The sequence below is a fragment of the Vombatus ursinus genome, unplaced genomic scaffold (genome assembly GCF_900497805.2).
Source record: "Vombatus ursinus unplaced genomic scaffold, bare-nosed wombat genome assembly UNPS02014779.1, whole genome shotgun sequence".
NCBI classification, from domain to species: Eukaryota; Metazoa; Chordata; class Mammalia; order Diprotodontia; family Vombatidae; genus Vombatus; species Vombatus ursinus.
This window is the reverse complement of record NW_020954557.1, coordinates 36,412,702-36,433,983: the sequence shown is the minus strand read 5'-3', so window position 1 is coordinate 36,433,983 and position 21,282 is coordinate 36,412,702. Positions and strand designations below refer to the sequence as shown.

Below are 21,282 nucleotides of genomic sequence, written 5' to 3'. Positions count from 1 at the left end.
TCCATACATGATTCACTACAATATTTACTCTGTGAATATTTATTTCAAAATGAAGAACTTTAATTCATTGATGAAATGATACTAAAATGGAATCATGGTACTAGGGGACAAGCTAAACACTACTATCTGTAATTAATAAATAATATCAAGGGTTTCTATTTGTAGTAGATACATAACTAGAGATATAGTGCATTTTGAATCCTTGTAAATAACAAAGTGTATTTTAATGAGGCTTCACTGTGTTTACAAATTACAACCAAAAGATAAGTAATGGGTCTAATGAGTGCTTTAATTCTTTCATATTGCCACGTGACAAATTGCTGGCTTAGTAACCAATGTGTATCCAAGAAAAATAAAGGAGTCAATTTTCCTCCTTAAGAGTTTAAACTTTACTCTGAGAAAGGATTTGGCCCACACACTGAGAAAAATGGGACTTACAAGCTGTTAAGTGCAATGGAAACCTGTTAGAATGATAAATCTGAGAAGTCACACTTTGATATTACAACTGAAAAATACTTCAGTCATATTCATAAAACAGTAAATTTTCCAAACTGAACTCATGAATAGAATATATTATCCATTTTGTAATGAGAAAGTTCCACAAACTAAGCTTGTAAGTGCTATATCATGCTTTAGTTAGGTCATAACAATTTTATTAATATCTTTGCTCCTTTACATACTCTTTCTTAGCACTCAGATAGGTAGAAAAAACATTCAAGTTCTTGCAATTAAAAAAAAACAGCCTCCACATAAAATTCTTATAATTGAACATCTATTCATTATTATAAACCAAAGTAAATGCATAATTATTCATCAGAAATGGCTTTTAGGGAAAAAGAAAAACTTTACTTAAAAAAAAAAAGACTAAGTTCTCCCTGTGGTGAAGCTAATTTATTGTCACTTGAACATGAAATTAATGCAAGATCAGAATGTGAGTTTAAAGTTCAAACTTGTCTACATTAGCTAAATTATCCTGTAGTAACTCAGGAGGTATCTCATTCAAGATTAAACTTAGCTGAGCAATGTTGCATACATACCTTTCTTTCTCCTGCTGGTTTCCTTTATCACTTCCATTATTGATCAAAGCAAGTTCATCTAGTAAAGATGTAGAGTCTTTGGTAAACTTCTCAAAGACCTAAAATGTGACAAAAGATTTTGTTAGAAGCATCTTTTTAGGAAGTACACAAGAACTCACATCTTCTACTTTAAAAATGAAGATTTTTGAATAAATATTCTAAAAATTGAAAAAGATATGTGGGCTTAAAACCAAGAATAATTTAACTTGAAAAGCTAAATAACATTAAGGGAGAGGCTGGGAAGGGGGAGAATGGACCTTTAGTGGAAAAGAGGACTTTCAAGAAATTTCTGATGAAAAGACCAGAGCTGAATAGGAATTTTGAAATATGAACACAAGACTACAGAAAAAAAAGCTAAAAAGGTAAATTTATTTGAATAAATGGAAGGGGCTGTCTGATGCTATGGCAATAACATTCTAAATAAGTGTCCCTCCAAAACCTTAATATCTTCAAAGGCTACTTATGAAGTTAAATAAGTGCAACAGAGGTCCTGGAGGTATATTGCTCTGTTATGGGCGTTTTAAGAGGAGGAAGACACTATAAAACTAATCGAAAAGAATGAAAAAAATAGAAGAGAATGTGAAATATCTCACTGGAAAAACAACTGAGCTGGAAAATAGATCCAGGAGAGAGAACTTAAAAATTATTGAACTATCTGAAAGTCATGATCAAAAAAAGAGCCTACATATCATCTTCCAAGAAATTATCAAGGAAAACTGCCCTGATATTTTAGAACTAGAGGGCAAAACAGAAACGGAAAGAATCCACAGATCACCTCCTAAAAGAGATCCCCAAAGGAAAACTCCTAGGAATATTGTAGCCAAATTCCAGAGTTCCCAGGTCAAGGAGAAAATATTGCAGGCAGCCAGAAAGAAACAATTCAAGTATTGTGGAAACACAATCAGGATAACACAAGATTTAGCAGCTTCTACATTAAGGGACCACATGGCATGGAGAATGATATTCCGGAGGGCAAAGGAGATAGGATTACAACCAAGAATCACCTACCAGCAAAACTGAGTATAATCCTTCAGGGTAAAAAATGGTCATTCAATGAAACAGGAGACTTTCAAGCATTCCTCAGGAAAAGACCAGAACTGAATATAAAATTTGACTTTCAAATACAAGACTCAAGTGAAACATGGAAGAGGTAAACAGGAAAGAGAAATCATAAGAGACTTATTAAGGTTGAGCTGTTTACATTCCTGCATGGAAAGATGATATTTGTAACTCATGACTCCTTTGTTAATATTAGGGTAGTGGGGGGGGGAATTATATGTATGTATAGATAGATAGATAGATAGATAGATAGATAGATAGATAGATAGATAGATAGATAGATAGATAGATAGATAGAGGGCACAGGGTGAGTTGAAGATGAATGGGTGATATCTAGAAAATAAAATTAAGGGGTGAGAGAGGATTATACTGGGAGAAGAAGAAAGGGAGAAGTAGAATGGGGTAAATTACCTCACATGAAACAGACAAGAAAAGGCTTTTACAGTGGAGGTGAAATGAGGGAAAGTGAGAGAGAATGAGTGAATCCTATTCTCACCGGATTTGGCTTAAGGAGGGAATAACATACACAAAGGGATATGGGAATCTATTTTCCCCTACAGGAAAATAAGAGGGGAAGGGGACAAGAGAGCAGGGGGTTGATAGAGGGGATGGAAGATTGGGGGAGGGGATAATCAGAAGCAAACACTTCTGAGGAGGGACAGGGTTAAAAGAGAGAACAGAATAAATGGGGGGTAGGATAGGATGAAGGGAAATATACTTAATTTTTCACAACATGACTACTATGGAAGTGTTTTGCATACTACACATCTATAACCTATATCGAGATGCTTGTGTTTTCAATGAGGGTGGGTGGGGAAGGAGGAAGGGAGAAAATTTGTAACCTAAAGTTTTAAAAACACATGTTAAAAAAAAATTTAAATAAAAAAAATTTAACTTAAAAAAAAGAGGAGGAGGAGAAGTTATGGTAAAAAGAAGAATATACTAGTGTGGAAGGATTTTGCTATATGGAATCTGCTATTTCTCATGATTGGGGTACATGGGAAGAAGAGTATAGAAACATGGGGAAAGGGAAGGGGGGAAAAGAGCAAGTATTTATTAAATACCTACTATGGACCAGGCACTTTGCTATGCAGTTTATAAGCATGATTTCATTTGATCCTCACAACAATCCTGGGAGGTAGATGCTATCATCATCCTCATTTTACAGTTGAGGAAACTGAGGAAAGCAGAATTTAAGTAACTTATAGGAGTTACACAGCTATTAAGTATCTGAGGCTGAATTTGGATTCAGTTTTTCCTAACTCCAGCCCAGTTCTCTATCAACTTTGACATCTAGGGGAGTGGGGATCAGAGAAACCTCCTTTTTATCAGAAAGAGAGGTTCTGCACAAATATAGTTCAGTCTAGAAATACATCAAATTCAACAAAGAAAAGCGGGGATGGGGGAGAGGCTTAAGAGGAAGAGTAATACTGAGGAGAACATAATCATAAGCAAAACAAACTTCCTGATCCTTGTTGGGGGGTGAGGGTGAGGGGGGAAGGGGTTGATTAGAATTTAAAGAATTATCTTAGGATTGCCTTTCAGTCAACTGGGAAATGGCTAAACAAAATGTGGCACGTAAAGGGAAGGGAATATGAATGCACTCTAAGAAATGATAAGATGATTTCAGAGAATCCTAGGTAGTATGAACACAAGAGTGAAATCAACAGAACCAAGGAACAGTTTATACAGTGTTATGAAGAAAATGTTCTTGAGAATAATCTATACAAGCACTAAAGATATGCTTGGTGAAGATATTAGAAGGGAAGAGACAGACTTGTGCAAGTGATATTTATTCCTCAGTAGATCATATCTTTATCACTATACAACTGGCTAAAATATGTAGAGAATAAAAGATTGTTTTGTTAACTACAAAAAAGATTTGCTCCAAATTTTTTTAAAATTTAAAGCAAAAACCATTTTAAAGACTATCTTTCAAAAAAGTCCCTCATGCATATAACAAAATTTTGCAAGATTCTCTTAAAGATACAAAGGAGATAATGTTATATGACCCTATTATCATTAATATCAAAAATGACATAAAATAGGTAAGTATGCTTATCAAACGTGTTCACTCCTAAAGCAAAAATATCTGCAAAGTTTTTCAAGTCAAAGAGAGATGACTCTGCCAGATGTTTCTTTTTGCCGATTAATAATTATAATAAGCCCTTTAATGCTGCAGAACTCACTAAATTGGATTCATAATCACTCCAAAGACTTTGTTCTAATTACCCACACAAGAAAAACCAAATGGATGAAGAATGTCTATTGTTCAGGTTATTAGAATATCCAGTTGAATTAACACTTCACAAAGCTCGTCTATCTTGGATTGACACACTGAAAATGGACAATGAGTTGGGCGCAAAAAACAAGGAAGGAGGAAGGTGGGCTTGTTTCCCATGTTAAAACTGCAAAATCATTTTAATGAAACAACTTTCTCTCAGAAATGAGGGTCTCATCTTTTAAATACCAACATTTTTCTGGTATTGTTTTATGAAATACTACCATCTCCCAAGAACTGAAATTGAAGATCACACAAACTGAAGGTCATTTCCAGGGCAATGAAGAGGGACATGGTCGGTATGAACAGGCTATAATATATTACAAGCAGTATCATTGAAGCTACATATGAGAGAAAATGGAGTAAAAATGGTTATATGGTGACAGCAAGGGATAACTGAGGCACATTCTGTGTGTTCTACTGCTCTCCTCAGAAGGCATCAAGGAAGATTCCTAGCATGTTGGATGTACCCACCGTGGCAAACTTATGGGAGAGTATGGAAAAATCACAGAAGATAGGCAAACATTTGGGAGAAAATATTCACATCAAAGAGATGAGAGGTACATTTGAATATTTTGATAAAATTTTTAGTTTTATCCACATTCAGAATTGTGAGACATGGCATCTCGTATGACCAGATAATAATCAGAAGCCAGGCAATTGTGATTAGTCAAAATCGTAAAAAGAAACAGAAAAATTAAAGATTTGGGAATATTATTATAATGTAGTATTCTGCAATAAAGGACTAGGAATCTGGATTTTGAAAATCTAGTTTCATATCCAAGCTCCTCTACTTACTTGCTGTGTGATCCTGAGAAAAGCTGCATTACTTTTTTGGGCCTCAGTTTCTTCATTGGTAAATGCCTGATAAGGTTCCTTCTCAGGCTAACACTTTTTGATTCTAATGTGGGTCTGATTGATAAATCTTATAAGGAAAGATCTTCCATGTTCCCTGTATGACTCTAAACATTGGGTTGTAAGTCAGAGTATGGTTATCTATGTTGACCTGAGAATTTAGCCAGTTCTCAGGGGATGTGCTCTGGGAACCTGGCCAGTTCATCAGAACATATCAAGTTAATTAATATTCTAAGATGTTTTGCTTGCTCCAGGAACTTGACCAGTTCCTGGACCAAGTGAAGACATCTACTAGAATCATGGACACCTCTGGCACGGGGCCTTCTTTCTTAGAGGCCCTATTTAAATCCTAATTGGGAAAGCCATCTTTGGAGTCTCACCCATGGAGAGGACGCTCTGCCTGGAACTTTTCCAATTGGGACCCTGAAAGCTGTACCTCAGGAATCCCCAGCTTAGACTTCAGGTGTTGGTGCTTCTGCGAATTGGTCATGTTTTCTTACATTATTGCTAATCCTTTGTATTCTTAGCCTGACTATAGTCATATTGCTAATTGTATGTTGCTGTAAATCTACCTTTTCTATACCTATATTATAATCTTAATTAAAGCTACCTTCACTTCTCTCTCTAGCAGTGTGTCTTATTGTAGGAGCGAATCCGAACCACATTTTTCTTCCTTAATCACATAGGGTGTCTTTTTGGTAACTGTATCTACTGGTGACTTAAAGAGGCTGAGTTCATACCTAGTTGAACAAATTAGAGCTAAATAAAAACACCTGAAAGATTAGTAGTAGTTAGAGCACAAGCAAGTAAAGGACACAACAGTTTAAAGACAGCCTCCCCAGACACCTCAATGTTGATCAGGAGCTGATAGCAGTGACAGGGAGATAGCACAGATAGGCTCACAGGATTCAATTTTTAAATTTGGGAAGGGCCTTAGAGATCATCCTATCCAATCCCCTTATTTTATGGATGAGGAAAGTTCAATGATTTGCCCAAGGTCATACAGGTTAAGTAGTAGAGTTAGGATTTGAAAGGTGAAAGGACCTAACATCATTTCTTAAGTAAAATTTGTTAGATAGAATAAAAAGTTCCTAGACAAAATGGAATAACCTGTCCATGAGGGAAGAAACAAAGATTCTGAGAAGGTAAAAAAAAAAAAAAAATTGAAGCCAGTGTTAAGAGTAGGATAATGAAAGAATATGACATGGAAAAGGAAGGAAAGAAGAATTAATAAATCAATGGAGCTCGGTAACAGGTTTAAGGCTCTTCCCACTGTGAGTGAATCCAGAGGCTCATAATAAGAGAAAGGAGGATTTACAAGGTACTATCAGGCATGGGAAAACCTGTTACTGGCCCCAGGAGGAAGAAATAAAAGGTCAGGGTGTATAATGACTTTCTATTGGCAGGAATGGAACACTCTACATGTTATGTCATCTCAAAGTGTGTGTCCAAGTCATTATTGGGAGCCTGATAAGATTCATTAAACTGATTAACACTTCCTCTGATTGCTATGTGAATAACTGATAACGCAAGAAGAAAACTGGAATATATCTCTAGTAACTTTTAAGATCCTGAAAGCCTAGTAAGAATTTTATGTTGTATATTTTTTCTAACAAGCTGTAAAAATTAGATTACTACCAATTATTATCATTTTTTAAACTGTAAAAAAAAATCCAATTATCAAAAAAGTTAAAATAGATAACTCAACTGAAAGGATCTTGCAATGTATTACAAAGAGCTCATAAAATATTTTTGTCTAATATTTTGTAAAAAGTCAAATTTGTTTTACTTCAGTGATCCCTAAATATAAATTCAATACCAAATATCTGTCTACTAATAATGATAAAGTCTTACAGTAACATATTTCTATAAAAGAGTAAAAGTTCAAGCACAGAAATCAGTTATGCTTTAAAATGTTGGTATCTAGGACCATAAATTTAGAACTGGGAAGGACCTTACAAGTTACCTAGTCCAACCCCTTCATTTTATATGAGAAAATAAAAAGAGTTTCAGCAAAGTTAAATGACTTGCCTAATATCACCAAGGTAGTAAAGAACAAAGCCAAAATTTGAATCCAAGTCCTTTGAATTTTCCATTGCATCATCCTGCCTCCCTTCCAAGTAAAACTCAAAATACAATCATATGAACTTAATTTTTAAAATTATCATAAATTATACATTATGATATATAACAGAATTTTATCATCATTCTAATGTACCAACCAGTCTCTTATTTAGCCAATCCATGTGATCATAGGTAAGACTTCCACCGAAATCTTCTGTTAACTGACAGGGCTCTATATATCGGGTTAATTTGTTAGCTGACACTAAAATAACCTGTAAAGATAGATAAGTAATTGTTATTTTGTAAACTTTCACCACAGTATAAACAAAAATTTAATTACATTAACAAAATGGTGGTATTATTCAAATAGAAATGGTACTAATGACATGATTGTAATATGATGTCAATCTACTTGATTGATATATAGCCACGTATAACCTTTGAATAACTTCCAGAAATGTACCTACCATACTATTATCAGTACCATGTTTCTTAAACATAAGTAAAAAGCCATGTTGAAAAAGAGCCTGGTTCAATTTCTTTTTACTAGAACTAGCAATTATGTACTCACAAAAATGAACTATTCTCTAATAGTATTCTAATTTTTATCTAATAAGGAATTTCACATATTAAAACCATCTGTAAGAATTCCAGAAATATATACCTACAACAAATCTGGCAAACAAACAAACAAAAACTAATTTCCTTGTATTACTGTTCTTTATATATCCTTTCCATTCCCTGGTCCCCCATTGTATACTCTTCACACGTGTGCTTATCTACTGATGAAACACCCTCTATTTAAATATACCTCTGTTTAAATACATACATATATAATGGACCCTCTATTTAAATATAAATTGGGATGGTTTATTTTTAAAAATCGTTTACAAATTAGATATATGATGGGGAACAGTGTGTATAAAACTAAAAAATTTATACATGTTAAAATACAATTTTCCTAATCTAACCCTTTGCAAAATGTTAAATACAAATTATAAAAGTATTCTATAAGCAAGTTTAAAAGAGATTCTGGTTCTTCAATTATACCATTTAAAACTTTTTGAAATAGCACCAGATGTTAAAATTTTATTTAGTTGTTAACAGTCAAGTGTGAAATATGCACAACTATTTCAAATGACAATTTAAAGTTACCTGTTGACTATGGATGATTCTATTATATCTTAATTTGCCCAATGTGGGCAATAACTGGAGTTAATTTAGGATTAAAATCTCCATAGAAAATTGCAAGGTTTTAAAACTATATCCTAGAGACAGGATATGGTTCAAAATATTACTGTTATTATTAACTAATGTCAGATGCTATTATTGTATCTTCCGTTTGACTAGTTCCTATAAATTGACCTTGAACAATCTTTCATACAGCAGGCACTTAATAAATAAATGGAACAAAATTACCTCTTTGGCTAATGCCCACTAAATGTTAGTAAAAAATACTAATAACAGTCATTATGAAATAATTCAATGAAATGAAGCTCTTCTGAGAATCACTGAAATATCATCCATCCATTAAAACCCAGCTCAAATGCCACCTCTTCCTGTTTTTTGTCTTCACCACTCTAATGAAACTATTGTTTTCAAGGTCATTATTGACCCATCAATCACAAAATCCTTTCAAAACTATGTCCTTATCTTTAACCTCTTGTGGAATACAACACTATAGATCACCCCTATTTTTTTGTGGCATCTAGGTGGTATGGAAGATAAAGTGCCAAACTTAGAGTAAGAAAATCTGAGTTTGAACCTTAATACCACCTACCTGAGAGGATTGTTGGGAGGACTATATGAAATAATATATGTAAAGCACTCTGCAAACCTTAAAGCATTATATAAATATTAGCTATTATTGTTATTAATACCCCTTCCTCCCTTGGTTTCCATAACATTGTACTTTCATGTTTGTCCTCCTATCTTTCCTCCCTTTTGGTAGTTCCTCACTTTTATCTGGCCCAACAAACATAGGAATTCTCCAAGGTTTCTATGATTGTTCCTTTTTTCTTCTCACTCTACAAGCTTTCTTTAATCCATTTACATGGGTTCAGATATCAAATATAGACTATTTCCATGCCACCATCCCCAAAACCCCAGAACTCTAGCTGTATATTTGTCTTCTAAATATCTCCACACAGTTGTTATGTTGGTACCTGAACTCAACATATATCTAAGACTGAGCTCATTAAATTCATCCAACCATAATATGCCATTTCCCTCTAACTCCTCTGTTTCTAATAGTACCAGAATTCAAATAGTATCTCAGGCTTACAACCTAAAAGTCACTTTTGACTTTTCTCTCCTCCCCCCACCCTCAACACATCCAACAAGTAACAATCCCGCCTTGTTGTTTAGATCTTTTTGTTGCTATTGTTCAGTCATCTCAGTTGTATCCAACTCTACGTAACCCCATTTTGGGTTTTCTTGGGAAAAAGACTAGAATGGATTACTATTTTCTTCTCCAACTCATTTTACAGATGATAAAACTGAGACAAACAGGGTTAAGTGATTTGCCCATGGTCACATAGCTAGTAAGTGTTTGGATCATATTTGAACTCAGGAAGGTGATTCTTCTTGACTCTAGGTACAGCACTCTATCCACTGTGGTACCTAGATGCCTACTTGATACCTCTACAATATCTTTATTTGGCCCACCTACCTTTAATCTATCCAACTTCTAATACTTTCTCTATCGTCCTGCCTGAGTAATATTCCTAATGATTATGTTACACCTTTTACTCAAAAGCCTTCACTAGATTCTCATTATGTACTGAATAAAGCATAAACTCCTGACTATGACATTCAAGGAACTCAATTACATGGATACAACCTACCTTAACCAATTTCAGAGTACTTCCTTCCATATATTTAATGTTCTAATCAAACTGGGTTCTCCTCCATCTCTTGTTCTTATCCTGCTGTTCTCTCATTTCTCCCCCCCACCCAAATCAAATGCCACCTATTCCATGAAGCCTTCTTTGCCTTACTCTACCAACTCTTTCTGATCTCCACAAGTGAAAATGACCTCTATTTCTTCAAATTTTCTATAGTTCTTAATCTGAACTTTTCTTTGCACTTATCACATCCTTTCCTATATTTCATTTATGTACTTGTTCTTTGCAGAATTATACTGTTAATTCCTTGATGAAAAGGCCTGTATTATATCTATATTAGTAGGTTTTGTATTTTAGCAGTCATAATAAGTGCTTAATAACTACTTAAATTGGATAGTTTTGAATTTAAAAGTATATAAATATGGTCACATCCAACATAATTAGTTTGCCATAAACTCAATCTGTGAGAGACAATCAGAGAATTTTAGTTCAGATTCTGGAAATGTGCTTTTATGTTCTACAGACATCTTGTCACCTCTGTATTGAGTAGGTTTAGTAAGAGGGCTACCAAGAAAAGTACTTCCTTTACAAGGCATCAATCTGCTTGCTAAATTGATAGTACCCCCAATAAATAACATCCCTGAAGCACTTTCCTTTTTTAAAAGAAATCTATAAACAGAACATGAAGCCTGAACTATTTGTACTCTTCAGCTGTGTCCTGCTTGGCATGATTCTAGTTTATTTTTTAAATGACCTACTTTTGTGCTAGAGCACCCCCTTGTGTTGTAGTTATTATTACTTTTAATGCTATTATATTCTTCCTTGCCTTTCTCAATAATACTTAATATGGAAGCAATAAGAAACCAAAGAAGAAAAGAGACATATGCAGATAATATTCTTTGTACTTGAATACCCAGGCCTAGTATAGGTGCTTAATAAATGCTGGTTGACTGGTATTGTTCATTCTTTTCTTTAAAATACGGCAAAAAAATTGTAGCTAGCTATTACTAACAGATGATTTTCACAGGCCTCTTGTTTTTCCTTTCTCTTCCAATTCTGTATTTGAGTTAGTTCCTTCTTAATAATTGTAACCACAAGCAGAGAGTAGGAAGAGGAACAGAAATGGTAAAACCTGAATAGATATATTTCAGGTGTTGATCTTTGGGTCACAGGAGATGTTAAAAATCAGTAAATACGCATTAATTAAGCACCTACTATGATACTGCATTAAGCACCAGGGATAACAAAGTGATGTAAAAGACAATCCCTGCCCTTGGGGAACTCACAATCTAATGTGGGAGACAACAAATAAACCACGTACAAAACAAGTTATACACAGGATAAATCAGAAATAATGAACAAAGGTAAGATACTAGAGCTAAGAGGGATTGGAAAAGATTTTTTAGAGAAGATGAGATTTTAGTTGGGACTTAAAAGCGGGGGGTGGGGTGGGGAGGGAAGGAGTGTGTCGGTCTACCTCTTTGTGTGAGATACAGGTAAAGAAGGAGATGATAGTAACAGAAGGCATCTAAGTAACATGAGATGAGGAAGAGGAGAGAAGAGAAAACTCTTGGTGAACAGCCTAAATTTTTTATGTAAAATATGAATCAATTTTCTCAACTGAGAGGGAGGAATGAAAAATTTTCAAAGAACCATGGCGAAGAACAGGAAGGATTGACTATTAGCAATGATGGCCCTGTTAAGGTTATATAATATAAATTGGTAGCAGATTCAGGTAGAATGGTTGTGTGATTTTCTCTACTTTCTTCGTCAGCACATGTGTAAGAGTGAAGGCAGTGAATGGTAGAAGTGATCCAAGATGAGACTTGGCAGTGCACAATCAGCAATAAGATAAAGAGGCTAGGGAACTAAAGGAAAGAGTACAATTTAGAGTTTAACTGGTTCACAAAGTGGGGGAAATAGAGGGGCTAGCTCAAGAGTGATGACCTAGAAGAAAACTGAGGGGTCAAGGATTGGAGGTCATGGTTTGGACAAAGAGTAGGTTGTTAAGGAAAGGCAGAGGAAGAGATGGAAAGCCAAAAGAGTGTGATCAGATAGGGAAATTTCAGAATTCCTCAATATGAAGGTGGTGCATTTGTGGATGATAGCAAGTAAGGGTATAACTATCCTTGTAATTGGCTGAGATGGGATGGACGAAGGGGTATGTCATGGGAAACAAGTAGCGGTAGGAACTAAGGAGGTTGAAGTGTTTGAGGGAGGAAAGATTGTCAGCTAGGTACTGAACTCATTGAGGAAGGAATGGAAATATTCTGCAAATCTGCAGAAAACAACTACTAGGATTTTGACTGGGTGGAAGATGTGAATTGTTCGCATCTGAAAAGAGAAGAGGTTCTTGAGTGGAAGGTGATAGGAGGAGAACTCAGAAGTGGAAATGGAGAGCAAGGAGCATTCCAATTCCCTCACCTTGACCAGTAAGCCGAAGTAAATGAGTGAATGAATGTGCAAGTCAGTACTGGAAATGGCAGTTAGGGAAGCTATGTTCTGCAGGTGTGGGGGTGGAAGTAGACAAGTCAGAGAAATAGCTGTTAGTTGTGGGAAATAGAAAGATTAAGTTTGTTGCCTATGGAACAGGCATTCCAGACAGCACAATGTAAAAGAGTAGGTAACATTTGGTTCGTAATTTGGGATGGTGGGTTGAGGGTCTGGCAATAAAGAATTGGGTAATAGGGGATGGATTCTGAACTGTTAGGAAACTGAATTCTTAAAACAAGATTCTTCTCTTTCTGAAAATACTATTTTTCTAGGATAATGTTGCATTATTTTTGTTTTTTATCATAGAGGGAACTAGTTTAGCACCTTCCTCTGTATGGAGGATGGCAAATATTCCATGCTATCTTTTCTAGTTATTTTACCTAGCCATATAATCATATTTTTCTCCTGATAAACCATTTGGTAACAAATGACAGAAAAATTATTCCCTGGTATATACAGGGCCCTATTCCCCTCTGCCAAGGATCTATCCAAACTACTTTGGGGAACGTATACTAGGCTATTTGTATCACACAGGGGATAAGATATCCAAGTATTGAAGGAGAAAAGGGAGGCAGAATTCTTCCACTTGTGGGAGAAAAAACCTAAAGCACTCTCATGGAAGCCTATTTACCATCCCCCACTCCCTGAATCCCTAGCAGAGGAGGAAATGGACTTAACACACACATTAATGCAAAACAGTAACCCAAGGCACAAAGCCATACTATCTTCATCTTAAGTAATATATATTTTTTTAAATTAGGTAATATAGGTGAAGTGATATTTAGGTACTATTCACAGTGTGGCTCTATTGTATATATAATTAATTGTCTGTGTAGATTATTATATTTTCTAATGTAGTATACAATACTTGGAATGATTAATTTATATATGCAAATATGTTATACCTAAGTATAAGCATATATATCTAAATGTATATATATATATATATATATATATATTCACATGCTCACATAGTCTTGCCTCAAAGACAGGAATACCTTTATAAATAGTGGTTGTATGACCCTGGGCTAGTGACCTAATCTCACAGTGCTGCAGACATCTCTCTAAGATTATAAAGCTCCAGAGAAGGTGTAGTTCTGAATTGATAGGGGGAGTTTCCTTACTTGGGAAGTTCCCTATACTAACGTAATTACAAGTCCAATTTCTATTCTATACAAACACACAGTTTTTTTTTATAAAGCATAATGCTGAGTTGGCTAATTGTGACAATTGTAAATTATCTGTGCTTTGGGGATGTGCTATGCCAAAGCTTTCCTTCACCACACAGAAAATGGTTGAAAAAGTGTTGGATCTACTGCTAGGTCTATATCCCAAAAACATTCCAAAAAATGGAAAAGGACTTATCTGTACAAAAATATTTATAGCAGCTCTTTTGGTGGTGGCTAAGAACTGGAAATCAAAGGGATGCCCATCAACTGAGGAATGGCTAAACAAGCTATGGTATTTGATTGTAATGGAATACTGTTGTGCTGTAAGAAATGACAAGCAGGATAATTTCAGAATAACCTAGAAAGACTTACATGAACTGATGAAAAGTGAAGTGAACAGAACCAGGAGAACATTGTACAAAGGAAGAGAAATACTGTTCGATGAAGAATCATAAATGACTTAGCTATTCTCAGCAGTATCATGATCCGAGACAATCCCAAAGGACTAATGCTGAAGCATACTATCCGCCTCCATAGAAAGAACTGATACTGATTGAATACAAACTGAAGCATGCTATTTTTCACTTTCTTTCTTTCATTTTTTCTTTTACTTGAGTCTTGTACAAAATGACTAATATGGAAATGCTTTACATAATTGCACATGTATAACCTATATCTGATTGCTTACCATCTCAGGGAGCAGGGAGGAGAGGTAGGGATGGATAGATTGAATTTGAAACTCAAAACTTTAAATAAAGATGTTAAAAATTTTTTTTTAAAGTGTTGGATCTACAATCCAAGGACTTGGGTTCAAATTCCAGCTCTGATATTTACTAGCTCTATGACTTTAGGCAAGAAATGTCACCTCTCTGAGCCTCACTTTCCTCATTTATAAAGTGAAGGGTTTGAACCAGTTGACCTCTATCTAATTTCCCTTCTAGCTCTAACTCTATGCTCCTATAACTATAAATAACTCCTATGCTCTAATCCTTTAAATACTTAAATTGTGATTTAATTAGAAGGATTTTAAAGGAGGGGTACTTTAGAAAACTGTATACACTTAATTTAGATGATCCATGTAAAAGTCCCTCAATGATTTAAATATATATATATACATACATGTAGACATACACATATATACTAAACTTTGAAATTATGCAAATTTTTTTTTTTGCTAGGCAGTTGGGTGAAGTGACTTGCCCAGGGTCACACAGCTAGTAAGTGTTATGTGTCTGAGGCCGGATTTGAACTTAGGTCCTCCTGACTTCAGGGCCGGTGCTCTATCCACCGCGCCACCTAGCTGCCCCTGCAAATTTCTCAATCATCAATGACAGGCAGCATGAAGTGATGGACAGAAAGCTAGCCTTGAAGTCAAGAAGACCTGAGTTCAAATACTGGCTGCATGATCATGGCCAAGTCACTTAAGCTCTCAGTGCTCTAGACAAAGTTCTAAGACTATAAGTTGCAGATAATGTATGGACCTGCATTGTTACAGGAAATTTACCATTGCAGTAAAATCACAGATCCAATTCCAATCACTTGCCTCACTGTACTCAATACCGTGCTATGTGCTGTGTCACAAAAATATAAGAAATGGTACCTTCATCAAGGGCTTTAAAATCAAGTTGGAGAAGTAGAAACAAGCTTACTATACAGGAGCAGGTAGAGAAAAATTAAGTGATGTGTTATAACCTTGTTGGTACCAACTCCAAAGGAGTTTGAATAAGGATATTCTTAAAGCAACAATGTAAGAACAATCATATTTAGAGAAATAACATAAATTAAATCTATCAGAATATATAATGGTTAAAAAGAAATATAGTGCAGTATAATTCTGACTAAAATTCCCAAGAACATAGGTAGATTTTTCATTAAAAAACAAAACAAAAAAAAAAAACCCTCTAACTTTGAGAACAGATGAATTAGAATATAATTACTATTTCAAAAGGATTTCAATTAAAGAATCCATTAAATAATGAGTTGTACTAGTCCATTTAAAACTAACTATGCCCAAATAAGGTAAGATTCTGAAAAAGTACATTTTCAAAAAAACACACAAGCATATATTTTGCCCCACAAGTCATCATAATGTTCCTAATATGCCTCACCTATTTTTTTTTGTTTTTTGTTTTTGTTTTTTTTGGCTGGGCAATGGGGTTAAGTGACTTGCCCAAGGTCACACAGCTAGTAAGTGTTATGTGTCTAAGGTCGGATTTGAACTCAGGTCCTCCTGATTCCAGGGCCAGTGCTCTATCCACTGTGCCACCCAGCTGCCCCTGACTCACCTATTTTTTTAATTTACCTAGCATAGCACGAACAAGTTCAATAAATATTTTGTAAAGGTATAAATTTAACAAAAAAACTTTTTCTGTTTTCTTTCATTCAGCAAATCGGAATACCATTTCCATTTATAAAGTTTAACTTTCATGACAATATATAATCATGAATAAGGCATTCTTTTCCCAAAAAACTTGCCCTTAAAAGCTATCCTCTTGCATTTTGTATAATAAATATTTAACTAAGTACACTGAGTACAGTATAGTTAGAAAAGTTCATTATGTGATTAGTAAATATGATATATATATAACTTATTAAATATATTTATATGTAATATATACAATATATTAGTAAGTATAATATAAACATTTAAGACCAAACTTAAAATGTATATTGTAGCAATATATTACCATTTATTAATTTGTGGTATGTTTGCAATTGCCTCAGACATCATACTCTCAGTTCTCTAATCAGTTTCCTGAGACACCCCTACAAAAAAAGATACTATCACTGCATAACACGGCCTGAGATGGAGAATAGTATTTGAAAAGAAAAATGCTTCACAGCTACTTTTAGTGATCTTGAATATCAATGAATGTTTATTAAACATGTAGCTAATAACAACTAAAGAAAGTAACTAAGCATGCAAGCGCAATACCTATCTATTATGATTGCTGTTATTTTTTGAGGTCCACTAACACATGGATGGATGACACACTTGATCCATTATTGCAATCTCGGGTCATTCTGGCCCACTAACAAACTTGCAGGGCTATGAAGGAACAAAACACCTCAGGCCATTCCTATTATTCGGATTTGTGATAAGAACCCTACTTCCAGTATCAATACAGGATGTCACTGGAGAACTTCCCAGAGAGGCAAATGCCTCCATAACACTTTATGGGTCTATAGAATTCCCACAACATTTTCCCTCCCAACCAAATGCAGCAACTCTGTAGCATTTCTATATTCCTAAAGCAATATGCTAGGTTCTTGGGTTGAAGTAAAATCAGATTTCACACACACCAGACTTGAGTTAACAGGAAATAAATATTGGTGAATACTACAGCTCTCCCACAGGTCAAGGGTGTGAAAAAAGAACCAGAAACTTTCTCTCTTAAAATTGAGACAATCTTCTTGTGGATTCCAGTCACATTTAGACTGAAGGGGGAAATCATTACCAAGTAATGTCAACTTCCAAAAGAAATGAAACAGATCCTAAATCAAGAGAGCTAGACTAGATTTATTAACATTACATCAAATATGAGTCTATTATTCATTCATATTTTGGTTGTTCTATAGTCTTCATTTTTGTCCTATACACAGTTTAATTTAGTGAGATTTAGTCAAAGAAAGGATAGTCACCAGTCAACACTGGTATTGTAAGTACAGACAATTATACACAAGTCTGACTTAAATTATGGGGTAAGCTTCATAGAAACAACACAAAATTTTAAATTACACGTATAATTTAGTTTGCTGTAGATCAGTATGGTTCCCTCTACTTAATGAAGCTTATCATTGGTAGTAACTTAAGAGAAAACATGTTAGTTGGCACTAGAATTGCTTACATATGAATAAATTAAAATATTAAGATGTTTAAAGAGAAAACAATGTTTTTTTTTAAACTGAAGTCAAAAAGTTCTAGGCACAATGTAATTATAGGTTAATTTTTGTAGGTTAAAATGTTTTCCTCCTTGTAAAGAAGCTCTGTCCCCATTCTTACCCCTCATAGTCTTTCCTAATCCTCTTAGCCTCCAGCTCAATTTTCTAACACATGCTCCCCAAGAACCCCAATGTGATTTTCTCATTTCCCTGAGTCCTGCTACTGCCCCTCAAAACCTATGTTGGGTCACAAATAACATAAAAAGACAAAAGGCACTGTGCTAGGCCACTCTGCTAAGTGCTAGGGATACAAAGGCAAATCTCGAAAATCTTAAGTAACTTAGAGCCAGGGGATTCCTCAACTGTCAAGCAATTGGAAGAAAAAAGGAAGTAGGAGTCCCTGTTGTCATCACCAGGGCTGAGATGCTCCTAATATCCCAGGAAGGAACTCTCAATTGATTGTTATAAATAGTGGGGAGAACCTAGAGTATTATTAGTACAATATATACTTCAAGTACATTATGAGTACATTAGGTACTGAGGTTTAGGTACATTAGGATTTTGTCATCTGAAAACATGGTAAAATATTAATGAATTCCAAAACAATCAGTACAGATGAACTTTTGAAATAATAATTGGAATAAGATGGAGAATGGCTACAGAATAAAGAGGTGGAAAGGAAAAAGAAAAGTAAGGTTCTTTGCCTCACTACTACAGTCTCACTACTCACTGTCCAGGGATGATCAATGCTTTCACCCTTAACTTGAACCCAATGTGGGAATTATCTTGTTGCTATCTCATTGTTATCCTATTCTGGATGGTCACCCCCCTGGCCTTAGCATATCTCATATAGTGACTACTCTTCTCAGAGCTACCCTCTTAAATTTCTGGTAGAGGCTGGAAAAAAGTTTTGACCTATTTCTGCACCATACTCTCTCCTCTGCATTTTGGAAATTTTTCTATCATTCTGAAGCAACCTACTGTTGATCAATTCAATTCTAGTATTTATTAAGAAGTTTCTATGTACAAGACATTGTGGTAGGCCACTGTGCTGGGGATACAAAGGCCAAAAAGAAAAAAAGTCATGAGTTTCAAAGAAGCTTGAATTTTATAGGGGAGGGGGGGAAGGAATAACATGTATATAGATATGTAAATATAAGAGAATCTGATCAGGGAGAGAACACTAACCGAAGTAGGAGTGGGGGAGCAGGAATGGAGAAATGAGAAAAGTCTTCATGCAAGAGATAGCATATGAGCATAGCATTAAAGAAATGAAAGATTCTAAGAGGCAGAAGTAAAAATAGAGCACCCATTCTGGGCTCACAATTTTTATTTTTTGGAGGTAGAAGTTTTAAATGATTATAAGCCATACAGAATCATCAGAAGAATATAGATGTTAAAAAAGATAGGGCTTTCTTTCAACACTAAAATCACTGTAAAATTTCCTAAAGGCAATCCAGCTCTCTCTTTTCCTGGGCCTAGCTAACTATCCAAGAGTAAGTGTTCAAGGTATATCTATTAATGGATCGATCAGTTCTACTAACTATCTATACAAATGCATAACAACCTGGACTAGTATTCTCCAACATTTTTGATTGTACACCCCATCAGTAAAAAGTTTTAAGCACACATTCCTATTTCCAGTATATTGTTGTTATTCAGTCATGTCTGACTTTTGTGACCCCATTTGGAGTTTTCTTGGCAAAGATACTAGAGTGGTCTGCTATTTCTTTCTCTACTTCTTTTTTATAGATGAGGAACTGAGGCAAACAGGGTTAAGTGACTTGCCCAGGGTCACACAGCTAGTAAGTGTCTGAGGCCACATTTGAACTCAGAAGATGATTCTTCCTGACTTCAGGTCCAGCACTCTATCCACTATGCCACCTAGATGCCCTATCCTCAATAAATGTACATATAAATTACATATATGTATACTATATACATTATACAAAATTTAAAAGAATGAAATAAAGATGAAATCAACAACATTAAAGGTCTAAAAATATTTCTGTTCTCATTAAAATGTTATTAATGTCTTACTGATATTATTAATAATGTTATTTTAGCAAGAACTATGTGATTGAATATGCTTTAGTAATTTTAGGAGAAATTCTGCAAATTCTGCAACTTCTGGGCTAACTTGTAAATAACTATTGGAAATGAATTTTCAATTAATTTGATACATGCACTTGACAAAGCAAGTGAATTTCTTCTTTTAAGATAATTTTTTGTTTGTTTAAAGATATACAATATAAAAATCAAACAAGATTTTTTAACAGTAACTAAACATAACTTTTTAGGAGTCATGTTTCCCTACGTATAGATGGTTATCATTCACAATGTAAAAAACCAACAGGCAAAAGTAAATTGTCTCTCATTTCAATTCAGAAACAGGCAAAGTCTAATGCCACTGAGATGGGTCTTTGCCCAAAAGGTAGCATATAACTGCTCCTGAAAAAATTGGTCACCCCTAGGAGGTGCAAGACTGGGATGAAGGGAATAGATCAAATCCACCAAACCTATTTCTTTTAGGAATTTCATGCCCTACCTTGCAATCTCCTATTGGGGAACCAGTTACAAAGAGAATTCATCTTTATGATGTGTGAGGTAAAAAGAACTCAGCATTTCAGCCATGTAAAAAATGTCTAGTTTCCAATTGGGGGATCTGATTCAAATAATTTTGCAACAATAAATCTTCTGTGAGTTCCCCAAGCCTATGGAACTCTGAAGCTATGGAAAACTCTTGATTGGTCCCATCAGACCACACCCTCACCACATTTTGTTCTAGTAACATGTTAGGTGATATTAAACTTCACATGCAGCCTCCTAAGTTCCTTGGTCTTAAAAGTCTACCAGCATCAAAACCCCTTTGGAGGAAGTCTTCCCCTGGAGGATGGTAATAGAGCCAGCCCGAGGTTCTCTTACCATCAGGGCAGGTTCCCAGTTCTTATTCTCATTTCCCTTTTCCCCCAATATAGCCCTAATCTAAATGGAAGTTTTAACATATTCTCCAGCAAACCATAGGTGAAAGACCATGGTTTCTATTTGCAACCTATTGGTGTCAACTCCCCTCTATGTCCCCTTCCCACTTATACCCTACCCCTATCCCATCAGCACTCTTCTCTTCATTTTTGCTGTTACTAAGTCCATAAGTTGTCCCTCTATCTTCAATACATGATCATTGAAAACAAAAATACACTCCTATCTATCTCTAATTGCTTAATACAAAGTGATAGGATTTTTTAAAATTTTGCTTATGATGATGATTAAGCTTTTCTAAAACTATTAACAAGGGCCAAGGAATACTAGTTCCTGCTATACCTTTGCTCTCCCTGCTAACCTCCTTAAGCACCTACTGAGCTATTCCTAAAGAGACAGGGCAGGGGTGGGGGTGGGGGTAACTTTCCTAATCCTATTGAAAGGATATTCCCAAATGCTGCTAGAAATACATCAGTAACAGAACTACCAGACTCCTTTATCTGGGCATTCAAGTAACTTGGGCTCCCCTTCTTCTGCAGCATCGTTTCCTGAACTTCAACTATGAGGTAATCCAAATA

At 35.1% G+C, this 21,282-nt stretch overlaps 1 protein-coding gene across 1 annotated transcript in view; it reads right to left on the bottom strand.

Moving 5' to 3' along the window:
- The window catches only part of SESTD1 (SEC14 and spectrin domain containing 1), a 149,593-nt gene that overhangs the window by 46,901 nt on the left and 81,410 nt on the right, over nucleotides 1-21,282 (bottom strand). The window contains exons 6-7 of the mRNA XM_027865929.1: nucleotides 7,494-7,607; nucleotides 1,038-1,135 (exon numbers count right to left, since the gene is read on the bottom strand). Coding sequence (XP_027721730.1) covers nucleotides 1,038-1,135; nucleotides 7,494-7,607 — 212 coding nt within the window. The remainder of the gene's footprint in view (nucleotides 1-1,037; nucleotides 1,136-7,493; nucleotides 7,608-21,282) is intronic.